Below are 19,004 nucleotides of genomic sequence, written 5' to 3'. Positions count from 1 at the left end.
CAGTTTTACTTTCTATTTCTCTGTGAAGATCTTGGTCTTCTTCTTCCTCTTCTTCTGTGTCTGTACCTATGTTTGTATTTTCTTCTTTGTTTCTGTGTATCTTCTGTTTTTTTCCTGATGAGCTACTTGTATCTCTTTGTCGCACCTCTTCTTGCTGTTCCTACCCTCTTGGGCTGCTTCTTGACGTTGGTTCTTGACGATCTTAGCCCCGTCTGTCTTCCATGTCTTTTTCGTAACATCCTCTTCTGCTGTCTTCCTTATCCTCCAGCTAAGAGCCCTGGTGTCGGGTGTCTCTTAGCTGCTCGGTCTGTGACAGCTCGCTCCTCTGCTGAGCCCCCCTCCTGCACTATTGTTTGACTCTGAGAGCCGTTTTTGTAGTGCACCAGCTGGTGGTTCACGACGATGTAGGGCAGATACTGTCCTCGAGGGTCGGGCTCCTAGTCACCACAGCGTCCTGTTCTTTCCTGCAGGTAAGGCCTTCTTCCTTCTTCTCCGGCGACTTTTTAACCTTTTTTTTCTAGCTGTCCTTACTTTCTCCTTCTTGGAAGTCATCTGCTTTTTCCTAACTTTTTTCCTGGAGAGGGCTGGTTTTCCCAAACAGCCACTACTCCATCTCGTGACTCCTCCAACCCCTAACCTTCTTCAGTAAACAATAGGAGACAGTCTTTTCCAGAATGGAAGACCATCGCCTTCCCAAGATTGTGTTATATGGCGAGCTCTCCACTGGCCACCGTGACAGTGGTGCACCAAAGAAGAGGTACAAGGACTGCTTAAAGAAATCTCTTGGTGCCTGCCACATTGACCACTGCCAGTGGGCTGATATCGCCTCAAACCGTGCATCTTGGCGCCTCACAGTTCAGCGGGCAGCAACCTCCTTAGAAGAAGACCATAGAGCCCACCTCACTGACAAAAGACAAAGGAAGAAACACCCAACCCCAACCAACCAATTTTCCCTTGCAACCGCTGCAACCGTGTCTGCCTGTCCCACATCGGACTTGTCAGCCACAAACGAGCCACATTACCCCTCCTTAAATCTTCGTCCGCGAAGCCAAGCCAACGAAAGAAAAGAAGAAAGAAACCTCTCAGGAAGCACTTTGCAGAGAGATCCAAAAAGTCCAAAACAGGCAACCTGTCTCTGATTGTTCTACCAAGACAATAGTCCATTCATTTCATTCTATCATTTCAATTAACATCTGCTTGTGAAATGTGCATAGTATTCTCCATAGTTTCTGTAAAGTCATTGAATATGAATTTTAAATTATTTCAAATAAAGTGTGTGTGTGTGTGTAATCTACTATAATTTTATCAATTTATCTTACAAAATAATTCCAAAAAATTCCACAGCGTAAACTGCCTGGTTACACCATTTTCATCCATCCATCTTTTTTTATTGAAAATTTTAAACTACCTTCAGAGAACTTCATTTTCTGTTTAATTTTGTATTTGAAAATTACCATGGATCTTTGTTCTTTTGGCCATGCACAATAACAACCACGGTAAATCTGGCCCTTTGTGACGCACTTCTGGTTTGCACAGTTTTAATACCTTTCAATTCCACTGTTCTATTGCCTATCACTTTGAAATTCATGGGGGTTTCACTCATGTTTCTGATATTTGCAAATGCAAACTGATGGTTTTGCCAGTTATAAACTGGTGAAAACTTACAACTTTATGATCAAGATTTTTTTGGTAGTTTTTGTGAATTTTTTTGATTTTTGGCATAATACCAGAATTTTCCTGTTCATGAAACCATATGTGGCCTCAAAATCATCAGTGAGGACTGGGTGTGACTTGCCCCACTGCAGTGCAAATTTTACTTTATTTCAGGTGACTATAGCAATCTTGCCTTTGTTCACATACCCATTCTCCAACTCTAGCAAATGAGTGATTCAATTTCTCAAAGAACATTGCCTTTCTGGTATTTTTCATAGTCTCTTTTTTCCTCCAATCTCTTACCTATTTCTTGTGCCCATCCAATGTTCTCGCAGCAGCCCAGTTGTTGGTTTTCTTGGCCATTTCTATCACTTTCAACTTCATACTTTCATTGCATGCTGTGCTGTGGCAATGGGCCCTACATGATAGCCATCCCATCTAGCCAATGCCCAGCAGATCGATCTGCAATATCTATGGGAGTCGACGTAAGCGCCAATCAATGGCCCATCTTAAGCATCACCAGCTTTGAGGTCAACTTGTATGCCAATCAATGGGGCACCTCAGACAGTCAGAAAATGGAGGTCAATTTGTCTGCTGGATATACATACACCCTTAAAATGAGGCTGAAAAATGCGGTTGACGAATTCTGAAATATATGGTATTTATAAATTCAATTTTTTAAATTTTAGGCAATGCCCACACTGATTGAGTTAATGAAAGATCCTAGTGTTGTGGTTCGGGATACTACAGCCTGGACTGTGGGGCGCATTTGTGAGTTACTTCCTGAGGCTGCTATCAATGACATGTACCTGACTCCATTACTACAGTGTCTTATTGAAGGTCTAGGAGCAGAACCTAGAGTGGCTTCCAATGTTTGCTGGGTAAGTTGTTAATTGGAATGTGTCATCAAAATGATAAATACCACAGATATAGGAGCAGAAGTGGGGTGATTGACCTGTTGAGTCTGCTCTGCCGTTCCATATTTGAGCTGATAAATTCCCCCACTCTCTTGCCTTCTTCCCAAAACTTGATTCTATAACTATTCAAATATTTATCAATCTCTGCCTTGGCCTCCTCCACAGATGTCTGTGGTAGCAAATTCAAGGTTCACCACTCTGGCTAAAAAAATACACACATATCTACAATTTTGAAGTTTTGCCCTTTTGTCCTTGACTCGCCTACGATGGGAATCAATTTGCCATATCTGCTCTGTCTAGGCCTTTTAACTTGCAAAATGCATCTGAGGTCCTCTTCATTTTTCTGAACTCCAAGGAATACAGACCAAGACCCATGAAAAGTTTCTTGTGTGCTAATCTATTCATTCCAGGAATAATCTGCATGTTGCTGATTCATTTTAAAATTTATCATGTGTATTTTAAGCCACATCTACATATGAGAACAAAGATTTATTGGGGGGGGGGGGATTCTTGTGTACATTTTGGAAATTTTAATTTCTAAATATGCCAATTTTTTTCCCCCCCTCCCTGACCAAATTAATCTTGATGTCTGTTACAATTAAGCATTTTTAGCTTTTAATTACAAGCTTTTAAAATCTGAATATGGTATATGGCTTGTTTTCCATAGGCATTTTCCAGTTTGGCAGAAGCTGCTTATGAAGCTGCAGATGTAGCAGATGATCAGGAAGAACCTTCGACTTATTGTTTGTCATCATCATTTGAATTGATAGTACAGAAGCTACTAGAGACTACTGATCGGTAGGAATCCTGACCTTGATGTATTTTCTTTTTGCCAGATGGTGATGATTAGACCTACAAATCTGAAATTGGTCTGTTATAGCTTAGTAATTGACAGCTGAAGTTAATAATTTTAACTTGAGTTATTGAAGACACTTGTACTCTGTTCTGACAGTTGACCTTGATATGATTGATGCCTTAATTGTTCGTGATGAACTGCTTAAGAAAATATTTTATTTTGTGGCATGTCTTGAGGTTATGGCTTGGAAATAAGATGCACATAACAAGGAGTGAAGTAGGCATTGATTGGCTGCTCTCTTTTATAGTCAGGTTGGCCTAACTGTCATGTGACCAAATGGCATGACTTGAGTTCCTTCAGGCTCTGATTAGTGTTCTCACGACTCACCATAGGTGATTGGCTAGATCAGCCTATTTTGCTGCAGCTTCATTAACAGGTGTGCTTTGTAATGACCCCTCCCCAATCAGAACTGGCCTGGAGAGGTATTGTTACCTTTTGGAAGGCCTGCCCCTGTGGCATGGGATTGGGAGTGTAACTGTTGACTGCTATCCAAATGTGCCTGTTTGAGCTGGTCAGATTTTAGGAAGTTGTTATATCTCTTTCTGAGATTGTATGTGATCTTTTCAAGTGGGATGCAAGTATTCATCTCCGAAGACCTCCTATCCATGAGTAGGTGGGAGTCAGACTTCCATGTTACCGCAGTGCATTTCCTGGCCACACACAAGGCAATTTATGCATTTAATTTGACAATTAGTTAGTAGTATACCAACAGAGGTAAAGTTCCCCAGAAGACAAAGCTCTGGGTCTACTGGGAAGGTGACCTCTGTGATCTTAGGGTATCACAGAGGTCATACCAGGAAGGGCCTCACCTTTATGAATGTGAAAAGGAACCAAGTTCTATACCACATTTAAAACATATCTCTGATGATTCAAGTTTATATTCAAATTTCTGTGGGATGAGGTATAGTTGATGGAGAAAATAATGGACCAGTCTAAACCTGGCATTAATTATAGCCATCAGACTTCACTGACGCAGATCTGACCAGAGTTTTTTGTCAGATGTCTGACTCCCATCTCATTCTAGATTTATGCAAATCTGCTTTTGGGCTCTCACTCATCAATAAAAAGTACATTCTAGAAATAAGCATATACATTTCCTTCAGGAAGTAATTTCTCCTTTCAGAGAGTCCCGGTAGAGTAATGTGAGGGCCCAAATTGGCCCTAAGGAAGGATTGCAACTCAAGGAATCAAGAGAACTTTTGGTCAAATCATATTTCTTCTTCGGCTCTTGACATGAAAAGTCCTTATGATTTCATAACAATCCTCCAGATGTTGTGTCCCCTTTTGATACCAGGCTTCCAAAAATTTTATTGTTTAAAGACATTACTATAAGTTGTATCTAATGATAATAGATATGCTCCACCAAGTTTAATCTTCTTTAGGCCTGATGGACATCAAAATAACCTGAGGAGTGCTGCATATGAAGCATTGATGGAGATTGTCAAGAACAGTGCCAAGGACTGCTATCCAGCTGTGCAAAAAACAACACTGGTTATCATGGAAAGGCTACAACAAGTATTACAAATGGAAGTATGTTAATGCATGCATGGTAACTAAACCTACTTTTGGAAGTGTGTGGGTAGGTAAAATGTGTTTTAAGTTGTGTCATATGGGTGATTGTATAGATTTTCTGTCCATCATGGTTCTCTTAAATTTTTACTGTCTGAATTTAGTGGAAAATGAACCTTCTAATTTAAAGACTTGTGAAACCATCTGATGATGCTACCAGAATAACTTACTATACAAAAAATTGTTTTTTCATTGTGTGCTTCTATTTTGCTATTTAACTTTGTAGGATCTTGTTTTTTCTTTGTCATAATGTTTTAATATGTGCTCAACTGCATAATAAGGTTGGCAATTGAATTCTAGGAACAATTCTACATTCTGCTGTTCAACGATAAAACTCTCCCATGCTCCAGAATGCTGTAACTCTTATCAGTAGTCAGTGCAACTTCAGAACATAGCTGATTATGGTGTTCCCAAGACCAGCACTGACTTGAAGTTGGGATGGCATGTGACTGATGATGATAAACCACCTCTTGATAAACTCCTCTCCCCATACCCTGAAGTTTGATTTAATGTTTTTTTGCTGATTTTTCTTTTCCTTTCAGTCTCACATTCAAAGTACCTCAGACAGAATTCAGTATAACGATCTTCAGTCTCTCTTATGTGCTACCTTACAGGTAACTGTTCTCTTGTATAATTCTAGTCTTTGTGTATTTGCTACCATCTTGTGCTTCACTTTACCATGATTGGAATTTTGATAATAAATAGAGTACATTCATCTATCTTCGATGTTACATTAGATTCTCTTAAGAGATGTCATGGCAAGTCAGAACTTAAATCATAAAATTGCAGAATAATTTGATATTTTCTTAATTTTGATGTTTTGAACACAATCTCTGATGTATTCATTCACCACTCAAAAACATGATGATTATGACTTTCTGGTGCATTGTGAAATTGTTTCATTTTAATTAGTGATACTGCCATTTCCTTTTTATTGATTCTTTTTCTGGTCTTTAGAATGTTCTAAGGAAGGTCCAGCATCAGGATGCACTGCAGATTTCTGATGTGGTAATGGCATCATTACTAAGAATGTTCCAGAGCACTGCTGGCTCTGGGGGTGTGCAGGAAGATGCCCTCATGGCTGTAAGCACACTTGTTGAAGGTATGTCTTAAAGGAGTGAAGAGGGAAAGTAGATGTTCAGATTGCACATTCAATAATATAGATTTAGGTCTTTTAAATAATGATTCTTTATAGTTATAGGTTTCCATCTATATGGTTAAATCAATAAAATCAAGAGTTTTTCTGCATTCTAGGAATAACTGTAACCATGCCATGCTTTTTCCTTTTATCAACATGTTTATTCTGTGGCTGAGTCTAAATGTCTTCTGTGTGCATTGAGGCAGATTTGAATATACTGTAATTGCTAAAAATAAATGGTGATGAACTAAGTGCAGTCTACTGGTTCTTTATTTCCAGCCTAAAAAGGATTTAATTTGACCCTCTCAGATCACTTCAAATAAAGGTAGCTTGGGTATATGTTAGAGGCTCTTGCTGTTTGTTTTGATATTATTTGCCAGTTAAGTTTCTCCTTATCTTTTTAGTCCTCTGCTCAGAGTTCCTGATAAGATCCTAGACTGCTTATGCACCACGAGCAACTCCCACTTTGCTCAATTTTTGGTTTAATATTTTCCTTGGCCTACATGTGAGTAACTACTGTTACCCACCATATAATTCATCTCTGTGGCCTAAATTTATTGAGCTTCTTAGATATCTATCACTGCTCATATTGACGTTTTTTAGTTGGCTTTCCTAATCCACTCCAGATTGTCTTTTGTCACCTGGTCATATAGTTACTGGGCTTTTCCTTGTATTATTCACTTAGCAGATATTTTCAGCCATTTGCATTGAGATGTAAAGGGACTCATTTTGCCTTTTCATTACTTGGTTTAATCTCATTGCCTAGAAATGTCTTAATAGCAGGTCTGTCCACACATGTTCAATTCCCACAAATAGAGATTATCTATCTGTCACTCAGTCCTGGCTCCCTCTTTCCAGCAAATATATTTCACTTCCTTTGATTTTCATGTGGAGGAAACATTAACTATGGTGTTCATTCAATAAGTTGCCTTGCAGCTTGTGACCAAGACAAAATTCTGTCCCATGATAACTTTGTGGAGTGTGGATGTTTTCCATATTTGAATTTTCCCTTTTCTGTGGTTTCTTACCCATATCCCAAAGGCATAAATGGTCCCTAGATAGAAGTGAACCAAGAGAATCTGCTAATGGCAATGTGTGGGAGGGAAGGTGGAGAAAGTAATTTGATTTCAATAAATGTTACGGACATTCTATTCATGGAGAGCAATTAAAGTGTTCCAATGCCTTTTAGATTTTTGAAAAAGATTGCTGTTTTGCAAGCACTGGAAAATTATGCATGAACTTTTATTTTTTCTAGTGCTGGGTTCAGAGTTTTTGAAGTACATGGATGCCTTTAAGCCATATCTAGGGATTGGACTGAAGAATTATGCAGAGTATCAGGTAGGAATTTGCTTTTTTATTAGTGTTAGGAACTTTACAATCTTAAGTGGGTTTTATAAGTGATGCTTTTTAGTTTTTAAATCTTGTCCCTCTACAGCTACCTCAGTAATTTTAAGCTTGAAATTTGAAGACAAGATTTCCTTGTACAAACAGGCCATTTAGCCTACTCTATTACACTATTCATATTTCAATTGAAGCATCTGTCTCATCAGCTTATTCTGTTTGCATTTGTCAAACTTTCCATTGAATGTTTTTACTACTTTTAATAATATTTGCCCATTCTCGTGTCCTCTTGTAATTTAAAAAAAATATTATATACTCTTTCAAAGCCCTTCACTATTTTGTCCTTAAAGCTTATTCCTCCATCAAATTTAAACATTTTTGTTTCCAGATTTTAAAATTACAAACAGCTGTGGTCCCAGTATTGATTTTGTTGACCATCAGTACCCAACACCGTTAATCATTTTTTATCATTTCCAATTGCATGGGTCTCAAACTACTTGGGGATCTTCTATACCAACAAATAGAGATTTTTTACATTGGCCAGTTCTGACTCTACTTCCTCCAGCATGTAATATCTGCTACCTCTTCCCATTTTTCAACTCTGCATTTTGTTACTCATCTCATTATCAATGTCGTCTATCACTTCCATAATTACCAATGAAATTAATTATTTAAAAATATTAGTGTAAATTATGGATTCTAGCACTGCTATTGGATTAATTAAAAAAAATATATTCTCTGAAGTTAATGAATCTCTGGAATTCTCAGCTCAGAAGATTGGTAGAGGAAAAATCATTAGAAATATTTGTGGTGGAAATAAATATTCAAATAATTAAGGAATCATTGGGCGTGGGTACTGAAATTTAAGACAGTTTAGGTGGACGTGTTGAATGGTGAAATAGGCTTTAGTGGCTTGGAGAAATTCTGTTCTAGAATGTTGGCAAAGCTAGCAGGTAATTTCATTACTTAGAAAATATGTCAAGGTGAAAAAGAGTTTCAGTTAATTGCTAAGGTGAGCGATTATTGAATAGGATTTGGCAGTTATTAGCCAAGTATTTTGAAACTCATGGTTATGTTTGTTGAAGGTTTGTCTTGCAGCTGTAGGCTTGGTTGGTGACTTGTGTAGAGCGCTGCAATCTAACATGCTGCCTTTCTGTGATGAAATGATGCAACTCCTATTGGAGAATCTGGGGGTGAGTTTACACTTTACATCTTCTACATTCCTCCTAATTTCATATGGTTAAAACATGACTCTTTTTGTATTGTCAAAATGCTATCTACAGCTGTCTATTTGCAAATGACTAACTTTAACTGAAGGCTACAGTTACAATGCATAGCTTTGAGAATGACTTTAAAATGATTTTGAATTAGACACTGATAGTTAATATCCCCCGTTTAAATTCCAGAATGAAAATGTTCATCGATCTGTTAAGCCACAGATTTTATCTGTGTTTGGAGATATTGCCCTTGCCATTGCAGGAGAATTTAAGAAATATTTGGATATTGTCCTGGACACCCTTCAGCAAGCTTCCCAAGCCCAGGTTGACAAAGTAAGTAAGGCTTGAGCATTTTAATCCTATTTTACTAATTCTGTTTGAAAACTATAGAAGTGTTTAATTGAATGTTAAATAGTTGGCAGTTTAAGAAGTTATCTTTGCTAGATCAATTTGGAACTTAAAAATTAGTCATCTAGAAAGTCATTGTGTACTGAGTGAACTGTTGAAAAGACAAGTTTTGCATCTATTATGCAAGATACACCTTGTTCCTATGTTCTTTTGGAGATTTTTTCTAAATTGCTGACCATTTATTGCATGTCTTTCTGGTCATGTTAAAATTCACTAATTTATTGTCTAGACAGATTATGATATGGTGGATTACCTGAATGATCTAAGAGAAGGTTGTCTGGAGGCATATACTGGCATTATTCAGGGTCTGAAGGGTGACCAAGAGAACGTACATCGTAAGTTTAATCTTATGGTATGATTACATCTCTAATTAAATTCAAATGTTAGCCTTTCATCAACTTTATAAATTTTCCTCCTTGCAGCTGATGTCATGTTGGTACAACCAAGAGTAGAATTCATTCTTTCCTTTATTGATCACATTGCACGAGATGATGATCATACAGATGGAGTAGTAGCTTGTGCTGCAGGATTGATAGGGTAAGTGCGCTTGGGGTAAGGAAATGTATGATTTATTTCAACCTAACCAGTGACTATTTTGTATAATTTCTGGAGATGCTGGAATCAAGAATAAAAATTATTTGAGGAACTCTGGTCAGGCAGAGTTCCTCCAGCTGTTTTGATGCATCCTAATTTTACACTATGCTGTGAATATAAAGCGTTTTTGTTAGTCAATTTTAAAAGACAAATTACACGTGGCTCTGGTATTTTCTGAAGGAATTAAAATATATATATATACATCTACAGCAAATTCTGCTTTAAGTAGGTTCTATAAGATCAGAATTTATTGGTTTGCACAATATTTTTTTAGAGATTTGTGTACAGCATTTGGGAAGGATGTACTGAAACTAGTTGAAGCCAGGCCTATGATTCATGAACTTCTCACTGAAGGAAGACGATCAAAGACAAACAAAACTAAAACTTTGGCCACGTGGGCTACAAAAGAACTTAGAAAACTGAAAAATCAAGCTTGGTAAGAAAATTAAGTACTTCTAACCTATTTAAAATAGTTGGTAGAATGTAATTCGAAGGTGGGCAGTTTGTAAATTGGTAAATGAAGAATAACCAATAAATATCAAAATGAGTTCTGCTATGGTTTGGAGAGCATGATTATATCTGATGAGGAGAAAAAAATGAACCAAGGATATAGCTCAGTATCTAAATGGGGATTTTTCATAGCAAAAGTATGGTTGGTTTGAAGTTCAAGAAATCAAAAAAAATTAAAGTAATGGCAAATAGAAATAGCTGCAAGAATTAGTTCATTTTGAAACTTAACAAAAGTATAGTGTAATTCAAAATGGTGGTCAGGTCTGCATTCAATTTGTTGTAGGGGGTGTTGTAGCCTTCTGAGGATAATGGCTTGGAGACTCAAGATTGTTCACTTTTATTCTGAATTGGATTGCTAGGTTATATAATGAATCATTTTAATGAATGTGATGTGCAGGAAAATTACTTTTGATTCATTATAGCGGTATTGTATTATCTGTTGAAAGTGGTGCTTTCAGATTTTGGTGGGGGGGGTTGGAAAGATCATTAAGAATGGGATAAATACATTGAAATATTGTGTGTTGAAGGGACTTCGAAGATTGCAGGGGAAGATGGCTTGGTTTATGTGGTTACATCAGCTGAGCCACAGTTTATCACAATTTGCCTGTCCTGGTTGAATTACTGCAAGGATGAAAGAGAATCCAAAAATTGTTTCCTAGTACTAAGATCACTATTTCAAGAGTTAAATTGGATGGTTTGAGAACTATAAATGGGTTTTGATATCTTTGGTCAATTACAGTTCTGTTTTCTTGCAGATTTCTGACAACAATGGGATAAGGAAGGCACCTGAGACTCCACTGGAATTCTCAAATCTTTGGAACAGAAATGAGGAGTGTGCAAGGAGGTTGAATGTTTGAGAATGTGTGAATGAGTGAATGAGGTTTGCATCACACCGCCTGATCCAGCAGTATCCAGGTCTGAACGCCGAAACAAAGGCCAATGTAACCTGCAACAAGAATGAGAAGTCCCCTTCTATCAAACAACGGGAGTGCTTTAAGAAAATAAATTCCTAAAGGATTATGAACAAAGCTGCTGGGAGGAAAATTGGATCCTCAGCCTGGCTGATATAATCGTACTAGGTGGAAATTCGTGCATGCAGAGGTTGAGGTTCTTGGTCAGGGATGAGTGTGTGTGAGTGAAAGGCATACACTTTCTCTACTTCAGATTCATTTCAATTTACTTAAAATGGTTAGCATTTGCATTAAAGAGTTGAATCTACTGAAGCAGCACAAAAAGAATTGAATGAGAGTTACTCTTATTGGGGAAACATTGATGAATGCTCAGAGCTTCCTTGTGTGAAGCTTTCAGTTAGTCTTCAGCCGAATTTAAGGAGATGGTATCCCCTTTTTAAATAGCTTGCATTGGCTATATTTTAAACCATTGAATCGGATCCATGCAACATGCCATTTAACCTATTCCAACTATTTTTGAAAATATCCATATAGTTTCTCTAAAATACAACAGATTTTGTATAGACCTTTAGAAAAGGTGGCCTATTTTTAGCAGTTTTACTGCCATTTGCTTTGCAAAAATAGAAGAAGGCTGGGGTAGATAAAATGGTGTGTTTAGGTGTTCTTTTTCCATACCTCTAAATTTAGTGCATTCAGGTTAACAAAGGGATTGTGGTCAAGCAAATGTGAATGGGGACAAATAATTTAAATTTGGTGTGATTAGTTAGGATTAACCTTCCATCTTGTCACCAATGTCACACCACCATCCTTGCCAGCCAGATATTTTTGAATTGATGATTATTTGGCCACAGTTAGGCTGAGGGCTTGTTGCTTTTTCTTCACATCATGAAGGATACTATCTCTTTAAAGGAAAAAAGCCTTTTTTTTCCCCACTGTGTAAAGAGAAATAAAAGTGTAAATGATGCAGATGGATTTGAAAAGGTTAAAAAAATCAAAATGGAAATGCATCATGCCCTAATCTGCCGGATAGCACTTTGGAATCGCATACCCCTCCACAGTTTTTACTGTATCAGCTGAAAACAGAGTGCCAAAGATTTATTAATTGTATTCAGGTCGTGCTTAGGATTTCTAAAGAGCTTGGAGAAAAAATAAATCGAATTTCATATTGAAAGTAGGCATATAAATTGCCATTTAAACTGCTTAGTGACCTAAATGCTTTTAATTGAATAGGAAAATAAAAAGGAAAAATTTGTGGTATTGATGTCTCGCTGCACCTAGTATAAGACATAACTAAACCGGACACAATTGTAAACAAAATGGCATATTTTTTCCAACTAAGTCTGAATTTAAAAAATGTCAAAACATTCCCCAGCACAACTTGTACTTGGTCTTGCATTATGTGATTTCTGAAATAAGTACTTGTTCCACACAATGTAACAAACAGGGTATTGGACATGTGCCTTATCAGAGGTTAATGCAATTTTGGTGGAGTTATTCATACCACTTAAGTGTAGGCTGAGAAGAGAGGCACCATGTATTTACACTGGCAAAAGGGTGTTTTATCCAGTTAATAATTGAGTACTGGGAAAGGTCTGGGCCTTTTCATGCCTTTATTTTGTACTTTGGAGATCGTACTGATGGGGAATTCTGATCGTTCCTCAGTGCTACCTGTTGCTGTCCTGTGGGCTTTCCACTGTAAAAAAACAGGATAATAAAGTACACTGAGAAGTAGTAAATATTTGTGTCTTTATTTAAATGTTTTTATCTTGTATTTCAAATTGTACTTTCTATATACAGAGTGAAAATAATTGCTAGATCAATTGCTTTTATGTATGCAGGTAGTAGTTTTTGAGGCTCAAAACCTTTTCTACTAGAGTTATTTAAACAGCTGTAATTGCTTACACAATTTTGGACAATAATACAGCAATTTTTGTAAATATTGAAGTTGGTGTTTTTCATCAGCAAAACATTAAGTTTGCTCTCAGATACTTTGGAGAAGAGGGGAAGTAAAGAATTGAGGGAAACAAGTCTGAAATGGGTTGTAAAACTGACTTATATCAGTTCTGTGTCAGAACCTGAAAGATTTTAACTCTTAATAGGGAGAGCAGTTAGTTACTGGGATTGCGAAGCATATGGGAATGGTGGGATGCTAATCAGAAAATCAACCTTGTCCATTGGCATTTGACCCTGGCTTTGGTTGAGATGAACATTGGGTCAGATTCTGATTTAGACAGTTGTGTGGGTAGAAATAGTTTTGAGAGATAGAGGCCAAACTGGCAGATGTGACTAGTTAGGTGGGCATTGTGGCTGGCTTAGACGATTTGGGTTATGTGAAGTTGAAAGGGTGACCAAATTCATAGTAAAACTGATATTGATTATCTGGGAATTTGTCCAGAATCAGTTGCCTCACCTCTCTCAGCTGAGATTGTAATTGGAAATAGTTTAGCACAAGTTTCAAATGCAGCTTCCATGACTTAATACATCTGTTGTCTCCATTCAAACAATATGGGTTCAATCGTGATTGAGGGCTATCTGCCTGGAGGTTGTGATCATGTGATTTATTCCAAAAGATGCAAGAGGAACAAATGTTGGAGAATTTACCTCTAAATTTCTTTAGTGTTTTTTGATGAAGTTTGGATGTGTGGGAAGCCCAAGGCAATCTAAAGAATAGCAAGGGTTGTGAGCTTGATCATAGCATTCAAGACAAATTGCTGGATACTAAAAGGCTGAGGTGGAACAGGAAATGATGAGCTAGAAGCTAAGTTATGATCTGTTCACGATACCCAACTCATGATCAGATTAGTTGTGTGTATTGAGGTGCAGTGAAAAGTACTATCCAGCAAGTCAACTTATGATTACAGCAAATAAAGCTGCAGAGTACAGTATTACTTAACAGACTATTCAATATCACAAGCAGAAATAGGCCTATTAGCTGATAAGTTCGCTGTGAATTCAAATTATGAGCTTATCCATCCACTCACTCCCTGGCTTTCTCCCCATCACTCATCATGCCCTGACTAATCAAATACCTGTCAATCTCTGCCTTAAATACACTCGACTGCCTCACTTCTATAACAACCTGTGGCAACTAGTTCTACAGACTTAAGACCCTCTGACTAAAGAAATTTGCATTTCTGTTTTAAATTGAGTCTTTAGCTTGAAATTCTTCAATCTTGTCTGAGAATCCCTTAAATGAGCAACATCTTTGGCACATCTACTGTGTCCAATCTTTACAATATTCATAATTAATCTTTTCCCAAAAAGGTTTAACTTTTGAACAAATCCACACAGTGTGTACAAAAGTCTGATCTCCACATCTGAAACACATATCTAAATCTCTAAAACCATACCACTTAGCTTTACCGGGGTTAAATATAACTGATGTAAAAAATTATAATTAAACTTTAGCACACATTAACTAATTTTGTAACACTATGCAAACATAAATCAGACCATATTTCCTCAAGAATAAACAGGGCTAACTCCTGTTCCCACTTATCATATTTGCAGCATGTCAACCTTCATTTTTAATTGTAACAACAAATCCATCTTCAGGTGACTTGCCAATTGGCATAGCCTGTAGTGCTTCTTTAAATTCAAAATCCGTAAATGAAGTATCTACAACTTTATATCAGATTGTTGATTTCCTGTGAGATTGTTGAGAAGGTTGAGAGAAATTATCGGAGGTTTAATAATATGTTAGTTAGATGACCTGAATTTGTTTTATTTTTAAAGGATCAAATTAAATTTTTTTGGAGATAAATGAGGGATCAGTACAGAGTAAATTTACGTTGTGGAAAGCTTTGAAAGTATATTTGAGAGGTCAGATCATTAGTTATATGGCCAGAGTGAAAAAGCAATAAATGGTGGAACTTTATTAGTTAGAGAAAGAGATTGAAAATTTAGAAAATTATAGAGAATGCAATGGAATTTAATAAGATACAGTTACCTAATTTGAAACTTTGTTATAATACAAAACAAACTTATGAAAGATGGATCATGAGATCAAAACAATGGTATTATGAGTTAGGAGAAAGCATGTAAAATATTAGTATGGCAGTTGAAAACTGAAGAAACTTCTAGAACAATTAATGCAATATGTGTAAATTTGGGTGTTACATAAACCACAGGAGATAAATGAGGAATTTCATACTTTCTATCAGGATTTATATACGTCAGGTGGATGTGGAACAGATGCCTTTTTTTTTTGGATTTAAACTTAACTTCTTTGGAAAAGCAGGATATAAAATTGTTAGGTACTCTCTTTCAAGACTAGACAATTCACAATCATATGACTAGATTTCTTACAAAAATTACATACAAATGCAGAAGTTCTGTCCTTTCCTAACTTTCCTTAATCTTTTAACATTTTCTCAAGATTTATTTCAGGCCTACTATCCAACTCCACATTAACCATATGAACAGGTTTATTAATCTGTTACACATTTGCTCTCTGAAAATACCTACTATTCTGAAATGTATCTTTGTGAATCAACCCACTCAATCCCCCCAATAATACTAAGCACAGATGTGTGTAATGTATATTTAAGATTTTAAAAGTTCTTTTGATCACAGACCAATCTCACTGGTTGCAGGCAATTCTTGTACTATAGAAGTTAGCATTAACAAAGTTCACCAATCTGGTACATAGCAGGCAAATGGTTACCACTCAGGAGGATTCTTAATGGTGTGCAAGGAGAGATTCTATTTGTTCCAGGACATCCACAACTAATACCTTCTCAATCAATCTTGCTGACAAACCTTACCCCCTTCGGGCTTCTCCAGATGATCCTCCTTCTTTCAGGTCACCTTTCATTCAGATAGTCTTCTCCTTTGACCAGGCAGCCTTCCAAAAGTTTGCCAGCTTTGCCTTTCTAGAACTGACTTCTGTCTCCTCTCTTTCACATCCTCTGAGAACAAAACTGTTCTGGCTTGCCTGCAAAGATCACATGCTCCCCAGGCAAGCTGCTGTCAATACTTCGTTGCCTCCTGCACAAAGCATTTTACTAAAGTCCTGCAAATAATTTTGTGTTAAAATGTGTATGTGCAAGCTGCTCTAGCAATTCCTCCCAAACCATCTCTAAATACTTGGTCACAGTATGTTTTTGTACATGCAGGGAAAGTGTGGTCAGCTCATTTTAACTGAGTTGATGCCAGGGGTATAATCATTTTTTCGTTAAAAGGAAATAGAAAAGTTTTTTTTTTAACTGCGAGAGGAAACTCAGCGGTCAATATACTTGATATAGCAAACAGAACCAACGTTTCAGGCTCAAGTTATATAAAGTACGCTCATTGGCCTCCTGAGTTTCCCAGCATTGAGTTTTTACTTCATTTATGGTTACTAGGTTTGATGATGCAGGGAATCAGACATGTAATTGCAATAATACTGATTCAGGTCATTAGAACAGATTCAGGGCATTTTGTAGTGTTGCGTCCTTGCTTTTGAAATTAGCCACTTCCTCGTGCTGACATCACAGTAAGGTCACTTAGGCTGCAGCGGTAATTACAGTTTGAATGGCTGACGGAGCGATGGGGGATGTGGTGGTTGGGTGAGTGGGGCAATTCGTGGGTATCCTTTCTCGTTTCTGAGGTCAGGCGGGGCCGGTACCCTGAGTCCTCTGATTCCTGGCGGAGAGCTACCTGCTGAACTGTCCCTCCAGTGGTTCTCCTGCCCTCTGCACATTCCAGGACTCTTGTTTAAAACAACCAACTTGCACTGGGCCAGTTAGACCCAACACAATTCTGCAGGCCCACGGACACTAGGTGGCTCAGGCAATGTTATGCAAAAGGGAGGTTTGGTTGACATATTGCCCATCTGATGAGTTATACATTCAAAAATTGTAAACAGCATCAAAAGTAGATTCATTTGTCTCTCCTCAAAGCCTACCTTCACTCATTTCACCAGTATCTAATGTTTTCTCTTCCAGCCTTTTAATTTGTACGGGAACTTTTCCTTGTTCCTTCACTCCCATCAATGGTTTCCCGACTCAGAGCTGACATATTCAGCCTTTTGCCGGCCAGCGTCACCAATGGTCAAAATTCTTTCCAGTAAATCTCGGACCCGTGATGCACCACGCATGTACATCTTTCAACGCAACACTTCAGGCCTCTGCATCACTGGGCACCACAGCAGTGCCTTGCATTGGGCCCAACACAGCATCCTCCAGCAGCTCCCCAGAGCGCTTGATGGCGCTGGGGTAATACTCAGGCAGCTTGGAGTGTGTTGTTGCCAGGGTGGTTGACCAGTTGAATCCATGGCTTCCACTTGATAAGTAGGCCTCAGTTCTTCTGTGCTCTTAAATGGAAGTTTCTTCTGAATCTGAGCTTTAGACTTATTTGTATTTGTAGTCTTGTAATGTTCAAACAACTTAAGAGTAAATTTTTAAAAGTCTTAAATTCAGTTACTTATTAGTCCAACTGGGGAGAGGTGGAATTATGCTTCCTATGCCATCACCCTACTCCAAATCTTCGAACACTGTCAAAATGTCAAAGGCAGCAGTTCAGTTGGCTTCCTTGATGAAAGATTTAAATTTGATAGAGGTTTGGAAAAGGTTAAATCCTACTGAGAAAGATTTTTCATTTTATTCTTCGCATCATGATTAATTTTCAAGGATTGATTTTTTTTTACATAGTACATTTTGAAATTACATTTTATTCAACCTAAATATAAGAGTGGAATAGTTTCTGACCATTCATTCTTATTTATTTCTTGTGTTGGGCCAGAAGTCATTCAATCAACTTTTCATTGGGGGTTTAATGCAATGTTACTGAAAAAGCCAGAATTTGTAAAATTTATTAAGGATCAAATTGTTTCTTTTCTAAATTTGAATAGGAACTCAGTTCAGAGTAATTTTACTTCATGGGATGCTTTGAAGGCATTTTTACATGGTCAAATTATTAGTTATGCATCAAAAGAGAGGAAGAAATTTCTGGCAGAGAGTCAGATGTTGGAGCTGATTTGGGAAAAGAATTTTAGAGGAATTGTATGGAAGATATTAAAGCTGCTTTAACTAAATTAAAGTTAAGATATAATACTTTACAAACATCAGTTTGAACGATTGAAAGATCTTAGCAATGTAATTATGAGTTAGGAGCTCATAAAGTTTTAGCATGGGAGTTGAAAATAAGCGTCGAGAACTATCAATGCAGTGTGCAAAGATGACTCAATTAACATAAACCTCAGGAAATCAATGACCAATTTTTATCATTTTACCAGAAATTATATTCTTCTGAGAGAATTTGAGAATATGGTGCTATTGAAGCTTTCTTGTCTGATTTAAATTTGCCAAGATTGGAAGAAGATGATGTGAGGAAACTAAATTCTCCTTTTACTGATTTAGTTATTCAACAAATGCCCAATGGGAAGTCTCCAGGAGATGATGGATTCACTGTTGAATTTGATGTTTTTTTATGAGAATTTGTCTCCTCTATTTATGGATGTCTTTCAACAAGTGATGCTGGAACAAGCTTTACCATATTCGTCTTTGAGTGCAATAATAACGGTTTTCCAAAAAAAACCAGATCCTTTGAATGTAGCTTTGTATAGATCAATTTATTTATTGAATGTAGATTATAAAATAATAGTAAATGTACTGGCAAATAGACTAGCTAAGTATTTGCCTCATTTGGTAACAGATCAGGCTGGTTTTAATACAAATAGATATGCTTCTAATAATAATAGCAGAAGATGAATATAAGATAAATTTATTTCCTGATGATGTTTTAATATATTTAACTAACCCAGAACATTCTTTAATTCACTTGCAGGTTTAAACAATATGGTGTATTGTCAGGATATAAGGTGAATTAGGATAAAAGTGAAATTTTTCTAATTTCTTTTTTTTAATTATATACAATAACATTAAAATCATTTATTCCTATAATTTGAAA

The 19,004-nt window shown here is 37.0% G+C and overlaps 1 protein-coding gene across 2 annotated transcripts in view; it reads left to right on the top strand.

The window, feature by feature from the left end:
* The window catches only part of LOC138750159 (importin subunit beta-1-like), a 51,236-nt gene extending 38,386 nt beyond the window's left edge, over positions 1–12,850 (top strand). Inside the window, exons 11-22 of one of the 2 annotated variants that reach the window (XM_069912303.1) lie at positions 2,343–2,534; positions 3,238–3,368; positions 4,809–4,956; positions 5,538–5,609; positions 5,953–6,097; positions 7,389–7,471; positions 8,560–8,667; positions 8,881–9,024; positions 9,329–9,434; positions 9,522–9,636; positions 9,968–10,129; positions 10,959–12,850. In XM_069912303.1, coding sequence (XP_069768404.1) covers positions 2,343–2,534; positions 3,238–3,368; positions 4,809–4,956; positions 5,538–5,609; positions 5,953–6,097; positions 7,389–7,471; positions 8,560–8,667; positions 8,881–9,024; positions 9,329–9,434; positions 9,522–9,636; positions 9,968–10,129; position 10,959 — 1,407 coding nt within the window. In that variant the 3' untranslated portion in view covers positions 10,960–12,850. The remainder of the gene's footprint in view (positions 1–2,342; positions 2,535–3,237; positions 3,369–4,808; positions 4,957–5,537; positions 5,610–5,952; positions 6,098–7,388; positions 7,472–8,559; positions 8,668–8,880; positions 9,025–9,328; positions 9,435–9,521; positions 9,637–9,967; positions 10,130–10,958) is intronic. The other variant, XM_069912304.1, reaches the window with a different exon arrangement.
* The last annotated feature ends 6,154 nt before the right edge of the window (positions 12,851–19,004 follow it).

Source organism: Narcine bancroftii, assembly GCF_036971445.1.
Source record: "Narcine bancroftii isolate sNarBan1 chromosome 12 unlocalized genomic scaffold, sNarBan1.hap1 SUPER_12_unloc_2, whole genome shotgun sequence".
Taxonomy (NCBI): Eukaryota; Metazoa; Chordata; class Chondrichthyes; order Torpediniformes; family Narcinidae; genus Narcine; species Narcine bancroftii.
This window is presented reverse-complemented; position numbering and strand designations above follow the sequence as displayed.